The sequence below is a fragment of the Wolffia australiana genome, chromosome 16, assembly GCF_029677425.1.
Source record: "Wolffia australiana isolate 7733 chromosome 16, ASM2967742v1".
NCBI lineage: Eukaryota > Viridiplantae > Streptophyta > Magnoliopsida > Alismatales > Araceae > Wolffia > Wolffia australiana.
Window position 1 is genome coordinate 4087887 of NC_135850.1, and position 15702 is coordinate 4103588.

Sequence of the window (15702 nt, forward strand, 5' to 3'; positions counted from 1 at the left end):
ATGATACTGTGATACTTTATGTTTGAAGAATGATCATTCCTTTTGCATTCAATGCTGATAGAAAATTCATTTTTGACAATAAGAAGAATTGATTTGAAGTGAAATAGAAACATTTTTTGTTTCATTTCTTAGGATTTCATTGTACACAGGTACATTTTTAGGTCTAATGACTTTTCAACCCTTAACGGGAAAACATTGTGAAATGGGAAATATGGTCATGGCATATTTTCTCAAACTGTGCGCATGTGACATACACACGTACTGAGTGTAAAGAAAAATGGCGCATAATGTGATTCTGAAAATAATGTCATAGACAAGTATCTAGCACTTTTTTGCAAAAATCCTGTCAGTTTTTTTATTGAAGTCCTGCATTGTAAATCTCTCAGGGATCAATTTGCATAGTGAATGCTGCTAGTGACCAAGACATGACTGTATTCGCCGCAGGAATGATCCAGGCAAGAAAGATGACCTTAAATTAAGTTTATCATTAGCATGCTCCCGTCCTAGATCTTTACTCTTCATTTTTTTGAAATATTTCCACTTATATCTTTTGTATTCAGGCTGAAAGAAAAGGAACACGTTTCTTGTGTCGAACTGCTGCGAGTTTTGTTTCCGCTTGTATTGGTATAAAACCAAAGCCCCCCATCTCCCCAGCTTGTATAGCTGGGAGACTGGTAAAAGGTGGGGGTCTCATAGTTGTGGGTTCCTATGTCCCAAAAACTACGAAGCAGGTCTTCTGTTGAACTATATTGTAGTTTTCCATTTATATAAGTACGCAAATTTAAAATGATATTTTTGTTGATGTTTCACAGGTCATGATGTTGAAATCGAAACTTGAGCATGCTATCAAAAGCATTGAGGTAGCTTTTTTCTCCAGTGGACCCTATGAAAGACTGTTTTGAAAATATGCTAAAATCTCTAGAATATGATATTGTGTACCTAATTTCCATCAAGTGCATATTATATATTTAAAAATTTGTTGTATTGTATTGAAATTGTTGAATTAGTATCTTCTCCTCTCTCGTATCGTTTATTTATATCTTTAGGTTTGTTGGGTCTGACCAAGACCCCTTTATCTCCTCTGTATAACTTAGTGTAACTACTGGGATCCTTTGAGTTTGTGAAACATAGTTTTCCTCATACACAGAAGGGTTTTCCTGGTGTATTAAGAAATATCTATTGGACTCTCTTGTTGTCATTCTGATGCAGGTCTTGGTTGAGAAGCTTTCTATGAGTTCATCTGAAAACAGAGAAGCTGAAATCTCTCATGCTGCTGAGACAGCAAGCTCCTATCTCAAACTTGGGAAAGATGTGCTACTGATGACCAGTAGGGACCTTATCAAGGGGAGAAGTGAGTCCCCTTCTTTTTCCATCTTGAAGGTGTACTGCATTCGTTTAAAAAATAGTTACACCTCATACATTATACATGGTCCTCACAAAATTCTGATAACCTTTTGAATGGCCGTTTCAATTGGTGAGATATCTTGCATAAATGCGGACAATTAATGATTTTCCTGTTATATTAGCTCAAAGTATGCCATATATAATTGGCCACAATAATTATTTGGAACATTTTTCAAATAAAGATATCATCTTGCAAAAAATTAAATATTTATTTGGCATATTGTTTGTTGCAGTAGCTCTTTAAAAAGTAATGAAACAAAATTGAATTTTCCATTTATGGTTAGCGCTTTCATCCATTGTCATTTTATGCACATATTTTTGCATTTAGTTTCTTACTACCCGAAGAATTCTCAATGCGCCTTAAGAAAGCGTCTTGAGGACATTGACCCGCTGTAACATTTTATTTTCAGCTCCGTCTGAGAGTCTAGAGATCAACTTTCAAGTCAGCTCTGGGTTAGTTGAGATCGTCCGGAGGATAAGTATACGACCACGTTACATACTTGCAAAGGTACCTAGTCACCGTTCTTTTAGACAAAAGATGTTTAACAGCTTTTATAAGTTTAATGTTACTCGTATTTCTTCTAAATCATACATTTATAACCACCCTCTAATGGTAACTGCTTTAATGCTTGTCACAAGTATGGTCTTTCATGTAATTTCCCTTAAGGCTCCTTTTTATAAGTCGAAGAACCTTAATTTTAATTGAATTTAATTTATCTTCTTTCCTAGGGCGGATTGGTTCCCCCTGCCCACATTCTCTTCTCTTCCTTCCTCTTTTCTTCATCTCTCTCTCTACCCGTTCCTTTGTGGCGTTAAATAATTTCATTTTTGTCATCTGCCTATTATTTTTACTACCTCCACCAATAAATGTTATCATTTTATATTTACTGCCCAGGGCGGCATTACCTCATCGGACCTTGCCACTAAAGCATTTGAAGCTCGTCGTGCAAAGGTTGTTGGCCAGGCTCTGCCTGGTGTTCCCTTTTGGGAGCTAGGCCCAGAAAGCAGATATCCTGGAATTCCATTTATTGTCTTCCCTGGTAATTAATCATTAGATTATTATCATCTGTAGAATGAAAATCAATCAATTTTTCCACATTACAAGTTTCTGTCCCCCAGGTAATGTTGGCAATGTCAATGCCCTGGCGGAAGTTGTCCAGAAGTGGTCCAACCCTCTTACGACCTCTTTGACTAAAGCGCTTCTTATCGTAAGAATTTTCCAAATTTTATTTATGAATATTTTATAATTTAATCATCCATGCATCTTTTCTACCAAAAGAATGCAGAACAGAATAAGTATGCAATTGGGGCGTTCAACGTCTACAACCTTGAAGGCATAGAAGCAGTCATAGCGGATGCAGAAGCAGAAAAAAGTCCTGCCATCTTGCAGGTGGGAATTGTGCCATTGGAAGCCAATAAAGTGTGAAAACTTATTTATTCTTTTTTTCGTATGTATCTTCTAAACTTACATTTCTTTAAAAAACTGTTCTCGTTTACTGGAAACCATTTTATTCTGAATTATTAGCGCTCTTTGATTATATCATGTATCCTTTGTACTATAACCATATTGGAGGCCCGGGATATTCTGATGGTGTATAGAATCAAGCCGGCACTAGAAGCCATGGTCAAACCTTTTGGCACCCTTCGGAGTATCCTCTCAACTGGACTTGCTTCCGGTGACCCCGACTGCGTGATAGTAGAGGTGGAGTGTTTCAAGGGAGCCCAGAGGTAGGAAATGTTATTTTCTGGGGCCCAGAGGGGTCCTTTGAGATCAGGATTTATACACGGACGCCACCACCGCTCTCAAAGGAGGTACAAGAAGGGAAGATGATGATGCTCGATATGAGAAGGATACACCACAAGAGAGAGAACCCAAAGCACCATTGGGAGGGGTGAACCAAGAAAACCGAGAAGATAAAAGCAGCCAAAGAGCATTGGTCACCAGGGCAGAAGTGTGTCAGGAAAGCAATCCAAGGCTACAGAAGAGAGGGGGGAAATAGACGAAGGAGCCTACCAGATGATAAATGTGGAGACTACAACTCAAGAGGGGGTGATGACAGAAGGGGAGATAACTCAACAAAAGGAGAAAGGAAGATAAGTAGAAACATCCACACGCAAATTCTCCCAAACCTAAATGTAGTGGAGAGAGCAAGGAAGCTGGAAACAGAGCCGAGCCAGAGAATCACAGAGCAGCACTCAGCACAAGAAGACAAAGGGGAAAGTGTTAGAACCAGCATGGTCTATCGGAGGAAGAAGACAATAATGAAGCATTATCGCGCAATGGCGAAGCTGATGAAGATTGCAATGAGCAACAGGTCGAAGCTAATTGCGGGGGGAAAGGTGAAGAGGAACACAACGAACAAGGCTCAAATATCGAGTTCAAGTTTGAAAACCCCAGATGTGGAGATAGTCACAGCAGAAAAGACAGACAGAAGGGAAGAGCGCAATGAAGGAGAAGAAAATACCGTACTCAACCACCAAGTAGAAGAGACAGAAGGGAAGAGGGCGATGAAGGAGAAGAAAATACCCTTACCCAGGACGGGGCAAGGGGACCCAAAGGTTTTTCATGAAGTGTATTCATGGAATGTTTGTGGGCTCCGAGATGAAAGGAGACGTGGGGTAATAAGAAGCCATCTGAAAGAATGGGGAGCCACAGTAGTATGCCTGCAGGAAACAATGTTGGAAAGCTGTGAAGAAAGAGTGTGGAACACAATGGGTCGAGGTTTTCTCGAGGGATTCCTGGCAGTCAATGCAGTTGGACGATCTGGTGGCGTGATAATAGCTTGGAATAAGACAATGTTTGATGAAGTAGAAACCTGGTCAGGGCAAGCGACGGCAGCAGCCAAGTTAAAAAGGAGAAGTGATGATTTTGAGATGGTAATAATATCAGTGTACAGCCCGGCAAATGCAGCAAGGAGTGCTTTATGGGGGGAGCTGACAGAAGTGGCTTCTAAATTCCAAGGATCGCCAATGTTGTTCGGGGAGATTTCAATACAACACTAGAGGCTGGGGACAGGCCAGAGGACAGGGGAGGGCTAGACCCTGACTCAGCAGATTTTTGGTCATTCATAGCTGAAGAAGACCTGCAAGAAATGGGGCCAGTAGACTCCGTGTACACATGGAGAAACATGGCAGGAGGTCAAATGAAATCTAGACTAGACAGGTTTCTATGCTCTCAGTAGAGATGGCAAAGACGTTTCCTAATGCAGATGTGAGATCACTACCAAGGCCGTTATCGGATCATACTCCCATCGTATGGGCTACCATTGAGGCTTTCAGGCGACCCACATATTTCAAGATTGATAAATCGAGGTTCCAGGAAGAAAAGTTCAATGATGAGATAGCGAAAGCATGGACCACACAGCCAAAAGCAAGGTCAGACATAGAGATCATCGCCCAGAAATTGAAAGGGTTGCGGCAACATTTGATCGGGTATAGGAAACAAGTTTGGGATACCAGGAAAAAGAGGAGGAATGATTCTCTAGTCAAAGTAAAGCAACTGGATGATCTGGAAGACATCAGAAATCTCGAGGGAGAAGAGTTTCAAGAACGTAGAAGATGGCAGGGCATGGTAGCAGAGGAAGACAAGAAATTAGAGATGAATTAGAGACAGGGGTCAAGACAATTATTGCTACGCGCAGTGGACGCAAACACGAGATTTTTCCATCTGGTGGCAATGGTAGGAGACGTACAAACCAAATATTGAAAATAAAGGTGGGATAGAGGGAACACACTGGCACACAGGCAATGGGGCAAGCCATTGCAGACCATTTCAGATCCTTCTCTAGAAAGGGAAAACGGAGTAGATAAAGGTGGTGCGGCAAGGGGGCAAGGAGGGTGAGCCGTGAACATCAAGAGGAATTGATCAGACCATTTTCAGAAGACGAGGTCAAGGCAGCAATTAAAGGGTTGAATGGGAAGGGAGCTCCGGGTCCAGATGGCATCCCAGTCTTCTTTTACATCCAATGTTGGAATCTAGTCGGTCCAGATGTGATGGCCACATTTGATGAATTTAGAGAAGGAATATGAAACATGGAGAAGATCAATAGATCACATATATTCCTCTTGCCGAAAGGTCAAGGGGCAGAAAAAATTAAAGATTTTAGACCCATTTCATTGTCAAATTCAATCTATTTGATTATTGCCAAGGTTTTAGCAAACAGGCTGAGAGCCATGATTGGTGAACTGGTTCGACCTGCTCAGTTAGCCTTTATACCTGGCAGGCTACTTGTAGATAGTGCCGTAACAGCTGGAGAAACAATAGCTGCATGGAAGAGGAAGGGAACGTGAGGGTTCATGTGGAAGGTCAATTTTGCCAAGGTGTACGACTCTTTAGACTGGGATTTCCTATGGGCATCCATGAAGAGGAGGGGCTTTCCCGAGAAATGGATAATCTGGGTGAAGAGATGCATCACATCTCATTCCTGCTCGGTGCTGATAAACGGACGCCCAAAAGGTGGTCGAATACAACCTCAACGAGGAGTGAGACAAGGCTGCCCATTGGCACCGTTAGTGTTTTCTTGGCTGTGGACGCACTCGTAGTATGTACTAAGCAAGCATGCACAAAGGGCTTGCCGCAAGACTATCAACAATCCGAACAATCAAATGGAATTCCCGTGCTTCAATACGCTGATGACACCACCTTCTTCATCGAAGGCTCAGTGAGGGAAGCAAGGAACTTATCCATCATAATTGATCTGTTTGCAGATTTCTCGGGACTCCAAATAAACAGGAGCAAATCAGCTTTTATGATTAACGGGCTCTCACCAAAAGAAGAAGCATAATGTGCGGAGATTCTGAGAACACCAATTGGTTTGCTTCCAATGAGATATCTGGGCCTACCACTAACAAGGGGAGGATGACGAAAGCTGATTGGCAAGCAAATCCCAGTCTAAACCGGTCATTGAGAAGGTAGAGCGACGACTAGAGGGATGGCAAGCAAAAGTGTTATCTAGAGGGGGATGATTGGTGCTACTGAGGTCAGTTGTATCAACCATTCTAATTTTCTATCTCTCTGTATTCAAGATGCCCACCGGACTCGGGAAGAGAATAGAAGGCATGATGAGGCATTTTCTATGGAGAGGATCTGGGCCAGAACAAAGAGGGGGCCTGGCGATGGTGGCATGAGATAAGGTATGCCGCCCAATTAAGATAGGAGGTCTGGGGGTCCTACACATGCAGAGCATGAACACGGCATTACTAACCAAATGGGTGGAGAGAATTATGAATCCACAGGAGGATTTAGTCATCAATTTATTGCGTGACATCTATGGTAAGGGTCTAAATTGGGACAGAAAGGCAGATATGTATCATGGAGCATCGCCATTATGACAAGGGCTGAGACAAATCTTTCCAAGGGTGCAAGGTTTTTTCTCGGCCAAGTTAGGCGACGGTAAGAGGTTCCAATAATGGAGAGATGCATGGTCGCCATGGGGCATCCTTAGTGAGATATTCCCTCGGCTGTATGCACTTGCCCAAGATCAAAATGCCCACGTGTGTGACTGCTCGGAGGGCGCGTGGAACCCGATCATACAAGTTGCCTTATCCGACCAGCGTGTGTCGAAATTCATAGATATGCAGCAATCCCTATTTCAGTTACGACCAGAAGATGGAGAACGAGATGGTTGGACATGGACAAATGGCCCCTTCTTGGCCAATAAGGCTTATACGATGGCCCGATAGGGGCAAGAGGAAGACATGGCACTAGTCAGCACATGCAGATTCATATGGCGCCAAAAAGTCCCATTGAATGTGCGGTTTTTTGGGTGGCTGCTAGTAAGGAAAAAGATTAATGACAAGAGTCTTTCTCAAAAAGTTAACCCAGATACTTCGTCGCAATGCGTGCTGTGTTTGAATGGGGAAGAAGATTGCAACCATCTTTTCTTTGAATGCTCCTTTACTCGCACAGTTTGGGCCAGCCAGTAACTCTCAAGGTTGAAGCTGACATCTGAACAGGCCTTTTGGGATACGGCACAGAATTACGTGGGAAGAAGAAACAAGGAAGGGGACCCAGCACTAGCGGTGTTGTGGGCCATCCGGTTGCATAGAAACAAGGTGTTGTTCAGAGGTAGAAGGGCTTCTACCCATGGAGCTATACATGAAGCAGGACTTAAGGCAGCATGGTCCTTGCGAGCGACGGGAAGTGAAGGGAGGTTTTGATGGTGATTGATAAGCATATAAAGGGCTTGTGAGGTCCTGACGGGAGGTTCACCGATTCGTCGGGTGTTTCATCCCTTGTTATAGTTCTCAAAAAAAAAAAAATCACGTATCCCCTGTCGAACGCAGTTCATGAAGAGATGATTTAGAACAATTTTTTTCTTATATCGTGTATCACTCTTTGATAAAGCACTCCCTCAGACATATGAAAGCAAAAGAAGAAAGGTTGACAGGTCACGTGACAGCCTGGAGCCAAGAAGTCCAACCGAATAAAGATGTTACGGAGAAAAGTGAATAAAAGGAAGTTTTGACCGAGGAGGGAGCAGGCGTTGAAGAAAATGGTTTTTGAGTCGACGTCGAGAGGAGCTCTCGAGGAGGAGGTGTTGCTGATTCGGCTCGCTTCCGATCGCCAGGGTCGATACGACCTTGTGGGCAGATATCTGTGTTCTTGTTATTTGTTTGTTGTCGGAACATTTCAAGGTAGAAGTCCTCGTTTTATTTGATCACGATTCCTTCTTTCACGATCAACATATTACTAGGCTACGTACACTGCGTCTGGATATCTCGAGAACTTCTCCAGCCATATTTCATCAGTCCGTGTTCAGAATATTTCTCCAAATTGAAGGGTCATTATCACTCTTCATCTTTTTTCTTTTTTTTCAACTTCTTAGAAGCCTTACCCAATAGGAAACGCCATCTTATTGTCGCAATAGATTTTGTTTTATACTAGAATTTTGACCTATTGATACTACTTGTTTTTATCTTTCAATCAATTTTTGCTAACCACAGGGAGAGTTAGTTATTTTATCTTTTCTTAGGGGCTTTTATGTTTTGCAATTTCACTTTAATAAATCTTCCTGTTCAAGGAAAAAAATTGAGCCTTTAATGCCTAATAACTTTTCTTTAATACTTGAGCTCAAAATTCCTACTTGAGCCTAAAATTCCCTACATTCATCCGATCAGCCGTATCTTAAAAATCTTAGCTATAATTTTATTTTATCGTCAAAATGACTAAACATATTCTCACAAACAAGTCCCTTTATTTATCCTACAGGTGCATCCAGGGGCGTTGAAGCTTAGCAGATGCCTTCTTGTTTCTTGCTGCATTTACGCTACCGAACGAGCAAAAGTAAGTAGAAAATACCAAATAAAGGGACTTTCGCTACAGAAAATAACTTACTATGCAAGAAAACATGAAATGATTGACCATGCATTTAACCTATCTCATAAAGATAAATTAGAGGTGTCCCATTGTTTTGCATGCCAGGTGCCTATTGCGGTTCAGTTTGATCATGGCAGCACTCAGCAGGAGCTTGTGGAAGCTCTTGAGTTGGTAAATCACCGAACCATATCATTACTTACGCATCATCCAAAAAAATAAGTTAAATCTATGATAAATGTATGGTAAAAGAAAATATCGATATAGTTATCCATGATGATAATGAATCCCTCATCATCATCATCAGCCATGCATTTCGCCATCGTCATTTCAGGAATGGCAAGCAGACAACGACAACGAAAATTACAAATTAATCTTCGTCGCTGTACACTCGACATCTTCTTCATTGACTCATTGCAAAATATCCAATTTTCTATGAACGGATGACGATATTGTCCTTCCATAAATCTCGTCATCAACATCCATGTTTGTGGATGGTGAACAACAGATGACGAGGACAAAATTTGTGGATGACTACTGACTAAAAGTAGTTAACATGAACTCCTCAGCTACGGATTCATCATATTTGCTAGTCACTATCCACCAGCCATCTTCATCATTGATGTCATATTAACCACCACCGTCATCATCATCATCAATTCAAGGATACAGCATTAAACATATACTCCACGCAGGGTTTCAACTCGACCATGGTTGATGGCTCTGATCTCACGCTGGAAGACAACATATCATTTACAAAGCGCCTAGCATTGTTGGCCCAAGCTAGGAACATAATGGTGGAAGCAGAACTGAGTCGATTGTCAGGAACAGAAGATGAGTCTACTGTGGAGGATTTCGAAGCCAAATTGACGGATCCCAGCCAAGTATTGAAAACTATCTCCACGTTATACGATGGAGATAAGGGATTCAAACTTAGCCGTATATTTATGTTTCAGGCAGAAAAATTCATCGACGAGACTGGCATTGATGCTTTGGCTGTGTGCATTGGAAACGTGCATGGAAAGTACCCTTCTTCCGGCCCAAATCTGAACCTCGACTTGCTTAAGGTAAACCTGGTCATTCTGTTCTTTTTGTGCGAATTTGTGCGAATTGTTAGTTCTGTTCAGTTTTCCGAACAGAACAAAAACGAATTTGAACAGAACATCGCACAGACACGCGTGCGGTTCTTTTGTTCGCTTTGTGCGAATTTTTTGTTCTAGTTTTGTGCGAGTGTGCGAATTTCGTTCGTTTTTGAAAAAAAATAATAACAGAACAAAGAACAAGGCCCTGTGCGGTTCTGTTGTGAGAATTTTTTGTTCGTTTCAAACAAACATAACAGAACAACCATGTCTAGCTCAAGGTAAACAAAGAACAGAATCCAATAGGCCGTCATTTTCAGAATAAATAAATAAATAAAGCTTAATTTTTTTTTCAATTTTTACGATGAATTGGCGCAGGATCTGAATGAGGTGGCATTGAAGAAGGGAGTGAGTATTGTATTGCACGGAGCGTCTGGACTGCCGGAGGAGCTCGTAAAGGTAATAAATAAGTTTCTTTTATGAATTTGTTGGTGTATATGAAGAGTTTGAAGAATGGGGGAATGGATGAAAAATAAGAGGGAAGTGTGGGTGCAGGAATGCATAGAAGGGGGGGTGTGCAAGTTGAATGTGAACACGGAGGTGAGGAGCGCGTATGTGGAGTCGCTGAGGGGAGAGGGGAGGAGGGGGGATCTTGTAAGCGTCATGAGCGTTGCCAAGGAAGCCATGAAGGCCATCGTCGTCAATAAGATGCGCCTCTTTGGCTCTTCCGGCAGAGCTTGGTAACTGCTCTATACTCTCTCTCTCTCAATCTCTCTCTCCTCTTTCTCTCTTTCGCACTCTCTTGCTCAATCTCTCTCTCCTCTCTCGCTCTCTTGCTCAACCTCTCTCTCCTCTCTCTCTCTTACGCACTCTCTTGCTCAATCTCTCTCCTCTCACTCTCTTGCTCAATCTCTCTCTCTCTCTCTCTTGCTCAATCTCTCTCCTCTCTCTCTCTCTCTCTCTCTCTCTCTCTCTCTCTCTCTCTCTCTCTCTCTCTCTCTCTCTCTCTCTCTCTCTCTCTCTCTCTCTCTCTCTCTCTCTCTCTCTCTCTCTCTCTCTCTCTCTCTCTCTCTCTCTCTCTCTCTCTCTCTCTCTCTCTCTCTCTCTCTCTCTCTCTCTCTCTCTCTCTCTCTCTCTCTCTCTCTCTCTCTCTCTCTCCCTCTCTCTCTCTCTCTCTCTCTCTCTATCTCTCTCTCTCTCTCTCTCTCTCTCTCTCTCTCTCTCTCTCTCTCTCTCTCTCTCTCTCTCTCTCTCTCTCTCTATCTCTCTCTCTCTCTCTCTCTCTCTCTCTCTCTCTCTCTCTCTCTCTCTCTCTCTCTCTCTTGCTCTCTCTCTCTCTCTCTCTCTCTCTCTCTCTCTCTCTCTCTCTCTCTCTCTCTCTCTCTCTCTCTCTCTCTCTCTCTCTCTCTCTCTCTTGCTCTATCTCTCTCTGTCGTTCTCTCTCTATCTCTCTCTTGCTCTATCTCTCTGACTCTCTCTGTCGTTCTCTCTCTCTCTCTCTTGCTCTATCTCTCTCTCTCTCTCTCTCTCTCTCTCTCTCTTGCTCTATCTCTCTGACTCTCTCTGTCTTTCTCTCTCTCTCTCTCTCTCTCTCTCTCTCTTTCTCTCTCTATCTGTCTGTCTCTCTCTCTCTCTCTCGTGCACTCTCTTGCTCAATATCACTCCTCTCTCTCTCTCGCACTCTCTTGCTCAATCTCTCTCTCTCTCTCGCACTCTCTTGCTCAATCTCTCTCTCCTCTCTCTCTCTCTCTCTCTCTCGCACTCTCTTGCTCAATCTCTCTCCTCTCTCTCTCTCTCTCGCACTCTCTTTGCTCAATCTCTCTCTCCTCTCTCTAAGGCAATCTCTTGCTTAATCTCTCTTTCCTGTCTCTTGCCCTCTCTTGGCCAATCTCTCTCACCTCTCTCTATGGCACTCTCTTGGCCAATCTCTCTCCTCACTCTATGGCATTCTCTTGCTCAATCTGCCTCCTCACTCACGATTCTCTCTCTACTTTGTGTCACCAAACCATCAAGAACTGTCACTCTATCTCTTCTATCACATTTATTTCTCTCTTAATTTTATGACTCCAAATTATGAAGAATAAATCACCGTTAAATGTTCCTCTCTCTCTCTTCACTTTATCTCCCAGAACTAAGGAGAATAAATCACTGCTATTTGTCACTCTTTCGCTTTCTTACGTTTCTCTCTCTCTATTACCCTTGTCCAACCAAACTATGAAGTATAAGTCACTGTTAAGTGGCACTCTCTCACCAAACTAAGATTCAATCTCTGTGAACATTAGTAAAGATGGCCAATAATAAAGATGGCCAATAGTAACTTATACATTTGTAGAGGACTCTATTCGCGTATTTTTAAAGGTAGACTCAATTAATGCATAGGAATGGAGATATAGATGAATTATAAAGATAGGATCGTAATCACGAATTATAAAGTTATCGCGATGCAGAAGAACACAAGTTCCCAAACAAAAAAAGTCTTCGTCAGAAATAGGAAACAAGATCAAAATCTACACCGATCCACTTCAAAATCTACTTCTTGCTCTTCTTCCCAGCCCTGCCATAATCAAGAATTTCATCAGGTTCAAGAGTTTAGAGTTCAGATAAATCAAAATGAATCTTAAGGAAACTAAATATCTAAGATAAGGACTTTGGGCCCTCAGACAGGAATTTCAGACACTAAAGTCTCATGAGACTCTGACCGAGTTAGACAATCCATAGAGAGAAACTTGGTCATTCTACCAAACGAAATTACAAGCACCAAAATATATTTAAATTCTGACCGAAGTTCAAATGTAGGCAATCTACCAACTATCATATTAGGAAGAAACTTGAGCCAACTACCAATGAAGATTAAACAATAATCCAAAGCTCAAAAAAAGTTTAGAGTTTGACATTATGCCTAGAATCTACAGAGATTATCCTAGGCTCTACAAGAATTCAACTTAAGTTTCAAGAATTAGAGTTGATTACCCCGCTGTTTGAGTCGCCGGCGCAGGGGTAGGAGCTGCTGACACCTTCTCCACTGGACCCTGTTCATTTCTCTGGAGTCAGTACAACTACCAAACTCAAAAGGAGATTTAAAACATCTCAATACGAAAAAAAATCCCCCTGGTTGTAAAGTCAACAATACGATACCTGCGCAAGGCGCTCCTCCCTGCGCGCAATCTTCCTCTCTCTGACGGCCTTGCTCTTCGCCCTCTTCGCCTCGAACTGATCAGACAGAGTCTTCTCTCTGACCTTCTCAGCCTTCGACTTGTGGATGCTCTCCATGAGGACCCTCTTGTTCTTGAAGACATTACCCTTCACCTTCATGTACATGTCATGGTACATGTGCTTGTCAATCTTCTTAGCCTCCCGGTACTTACGGAGCAGTCGCCTCAGCACCCTCATCCTCCTCATCCACAGCACCTTCGTCGGCAGCCTCGCCTCCCTCGTACCCTTCCTCTTGCCGTAGCCGGAGTGCCTGCCCTTCCTCTTCGCCTCCATCGCCCGCCGGGCTCGCGCCCTTGAGTGGATCTTTGTTGGCTTCCTGATCACAAACCCATCCTTCACAAGCTTTCTAATGTTCTGCCCTGTTAGAATTAAACAGGGGAGAGGAAAACTGTCACAACACAAACTTCTCCCATGATCATGCACATAGGATATGGTAGGAGGCCATTAAGAAAATTTAATTCAATTTTCATCATGACAAAGGTTTAATTGATTGAAATGGTTCTCTGACGATGAACTGATGAATGGTGATAATTTCGAAGACAATTATAAGAAAATCAGAGCAGACTCACGGAGGATGAGTAGAGAGATTAAATTATCATCATGACAAAGGTTTAGCAGATTGAAATGGTTCTCTGACAATGATCTGATGAATGGTGATAATTTCGAAGACAATTATAAGAAAATCAGAGCAGACTCGCGAAGATGAGTAGAGAGATTGAATTATCATCATGACAAAGGTTTAGTAGATTGAAATGGTTCTCTGACAATGATCTGATGAATGGTGATAATTTCGAAGACAATTATTAGAGAATCACGTAGGTCGGGGAAGGAAGATAAAGGAGATAGCTTACTTGAATTGGCCATGGAGATTTCATTAGTCTCGTTTGGGTCGAGCCAAACCTTGCCCTTTCCACACTTGAGAACACTGGCGGCAAGGCGCTTTTGCAACTTTAACGACACCATTGTCGTAAGCCTGAAAAAGATTTCAGAATATTAAATATTAGAAATTTGATTTCAGGGGGACGAACCATGAGCGATAATTTTAGATTGGTCAGCTGACAAGCAATATTTAAAGAGAAAGCACACGATAATCAGAGTAGTCAGAGATGAAATGAAGCGTAAGACGACTTTCCATCAAATTACTTCTTCACACACGTAAAAAACCCAAGTTAACAGAGAAAGAACGTTTTTTTCCAATCAGTGGACAACAAATGAACTACAATAAGCTCTTAGAAGCGAGGAGATTTCCCAGGGATAAATTCGATAAACGAAAACGATAGTTCTCTTCCGCTAAAAGAAAGAATCAAGATGGCTAAACTTGTAGAAGGATGCAGAATCGCATCCAAGACGAAGACAGGAGAGATGAAACAGAATAACAAAAGAAAAAGGGACCAGAAGAAAGCTAACACACCCAGATCGTTACTAAGAACCACTGAAACCTATAACAAAACCCACCGAGTTGACGCTTGGAAGCGAACACTAAAACCGAAAAGGATTAAAGAAGATAAAGAAGCGTCGAGTATCGCCTAAAAATCTCAGTTAAAAGGAGGGGGATGGATTCCTTAGATCACCAGACGCAACAGAAAAACTCGTGGGAGATCTTCAAACCCAAAAAAGAAAATTGCAAAACGTCAATTCAGAACTACCCACAAATCAAAACCGACTAGAGCGGCCTAGAAGGTATGAAGAAGAACGGAGGAGGCGAATAGCATACCAAAGATTCACCGGCGAGGGGCTTCAGCTACACTGGAGGCCGCAACAGCAATGCGACCGGCTAGGGTTTCCAAATATATGGCCACCGTCTACAAGACCATAGGAAGCTCCTGACCGTCGGATTAAAAGATGAAATCTAAATTTCTTGGGCAGTACTTTACAAGGCCCAATTTTTCTAGCCCAAGAAAAATAACTCAAGTCAATAATAGCGGCAGCTTTTCATAATTTCAGCCCAATTATCTGGGCTCGGTTTCATGTCAGTTCCATGGACCAATTAAACAACCATTGCCTAAATAAACCCCATTTGTAGTTTGGTATAATAACATTCAGTTATCTCTACAGATTAACTTAGTGAACCCTTTTATGTGAAGATCGCCCACAATCTATCCTTAGTGTGCCACACTAATATGAGCCATATTAGCCACACTAATATGGCTAGGGGATCTATCATACTCCTCATATGAGCCATACTAGACAGTGCCATTCAATCTGGATATGCAAACGACAGCCATAAATGATATAGAAGATGATCGTCAATGACGCAAAGGACAACCATCAACAACGGGGATGACAATCGTGGACGACACAAGCGTTGACTGCCGACAACTGTCATTGACGACACAGAAGGCGATCAACAATGACTGCTAATTACAATTGTCCACGACAAGGGCAGTAACCGTCAACAGCGTAAAAGACGACCGTTGAACAACACAAAAGATGACCACCGATGGCAATTGTATATGATGAGGATGATGACTACCTACGACATAGACAACGACCATGGACATGAGGATGAGGATCACTAAAGGCTTGGATGATGATTGTCGACAATAAGTAACACACACATTGGTGATGTGGTTGATGATTGCAAATGACATAGCTGAAGACTGGGGGCAATAACTATGGATGAGCTAGCCCCGTGGACAACAACCGTCGACCAAAAGGGCAATGATCATGGCAAGGATGACAACGAGCATC

The 15702-nt window shown here is 42.3% G+C and overlaps 2 protein-coding genes across 2 annotated transcripts in view; one reads left to right on the forward strand and one right to left on the reverse strand.

Annotated features, from left to right (window-relative positions):
- LOC144713967 (ketose-bisphosphate aldolase class-II family protein) overlaps positions 1–10880 on the forward strand; it is a 48963-nt gene extending 38083 nt beyond the window's left edge. Inside the window, exons 31-44 of the mRNA XM_078588707.1 lie at positions 387–455; positions 561–731; positions 813–860; positions 1210–1351; positions 1815–1912; positions 2300–2444; positions 2524–2612; positions 2684–2794; positions 8615–8689; positions 8828–8893; positions 9415–9603; positions 9676–9786; positions 10177–10257; positions 10354–10880. Coding sequence (XP_078444833.1) covers positions 387–455; positions 561–731; positions 813–860; positions 1210–1351; positions 1815–1912; positions 2300–2444; positions 2524–2612; positions 2684–2794; positions 8615–8689; positions 8828–8893; positions 9415–9603; positions 9676–9786; positions 10177–10257; positions 10354–10542 — 1584 coding nt within the window. The 3' untranslated portion in view covers positions 10543–10880. The remainder of the gene's footprint in view (positions 1–386; positions 456–560; positions 732–812; positions 861–1209; positions 1352–1814; positions 1913–2299; positions 2445–2523; positions 2613–2683; positions 2795–8614; positions 8690–8827; positions 8894–9414; positions 9604–9675; positions 9787–10176; positions 10258–10353) is intronic.
- A 1312-nt stretch (positions 10881–12192) lies between these two features.
- On the reverse strand, positions 12193–14844 carry LOC144713596 (large ribosomal subunit protein eL19y-like). Its single transcript, XM_078588221.1, has 5 exons — positions 14726–14844; positions 13863–13984; positions 12934–13370; positions 12769–12827; positions 12193–12352 (listed from the first exon to the last, which is right to left on the reverse strand). Exons 2-5 carry the CDS (start codon positions 13972–13974, stop codon positions 12328–12330), a joined length of 633 nt encoding a protein of 210 aa, XP_078444347.1. The 5' UTR covers positions 13975–13984; positions 14726–14844; the 3' UTR covers positions 12193–12327.
- Between the last annotated feature and the right edge of the window lie 858 nt (positions 14845–15702).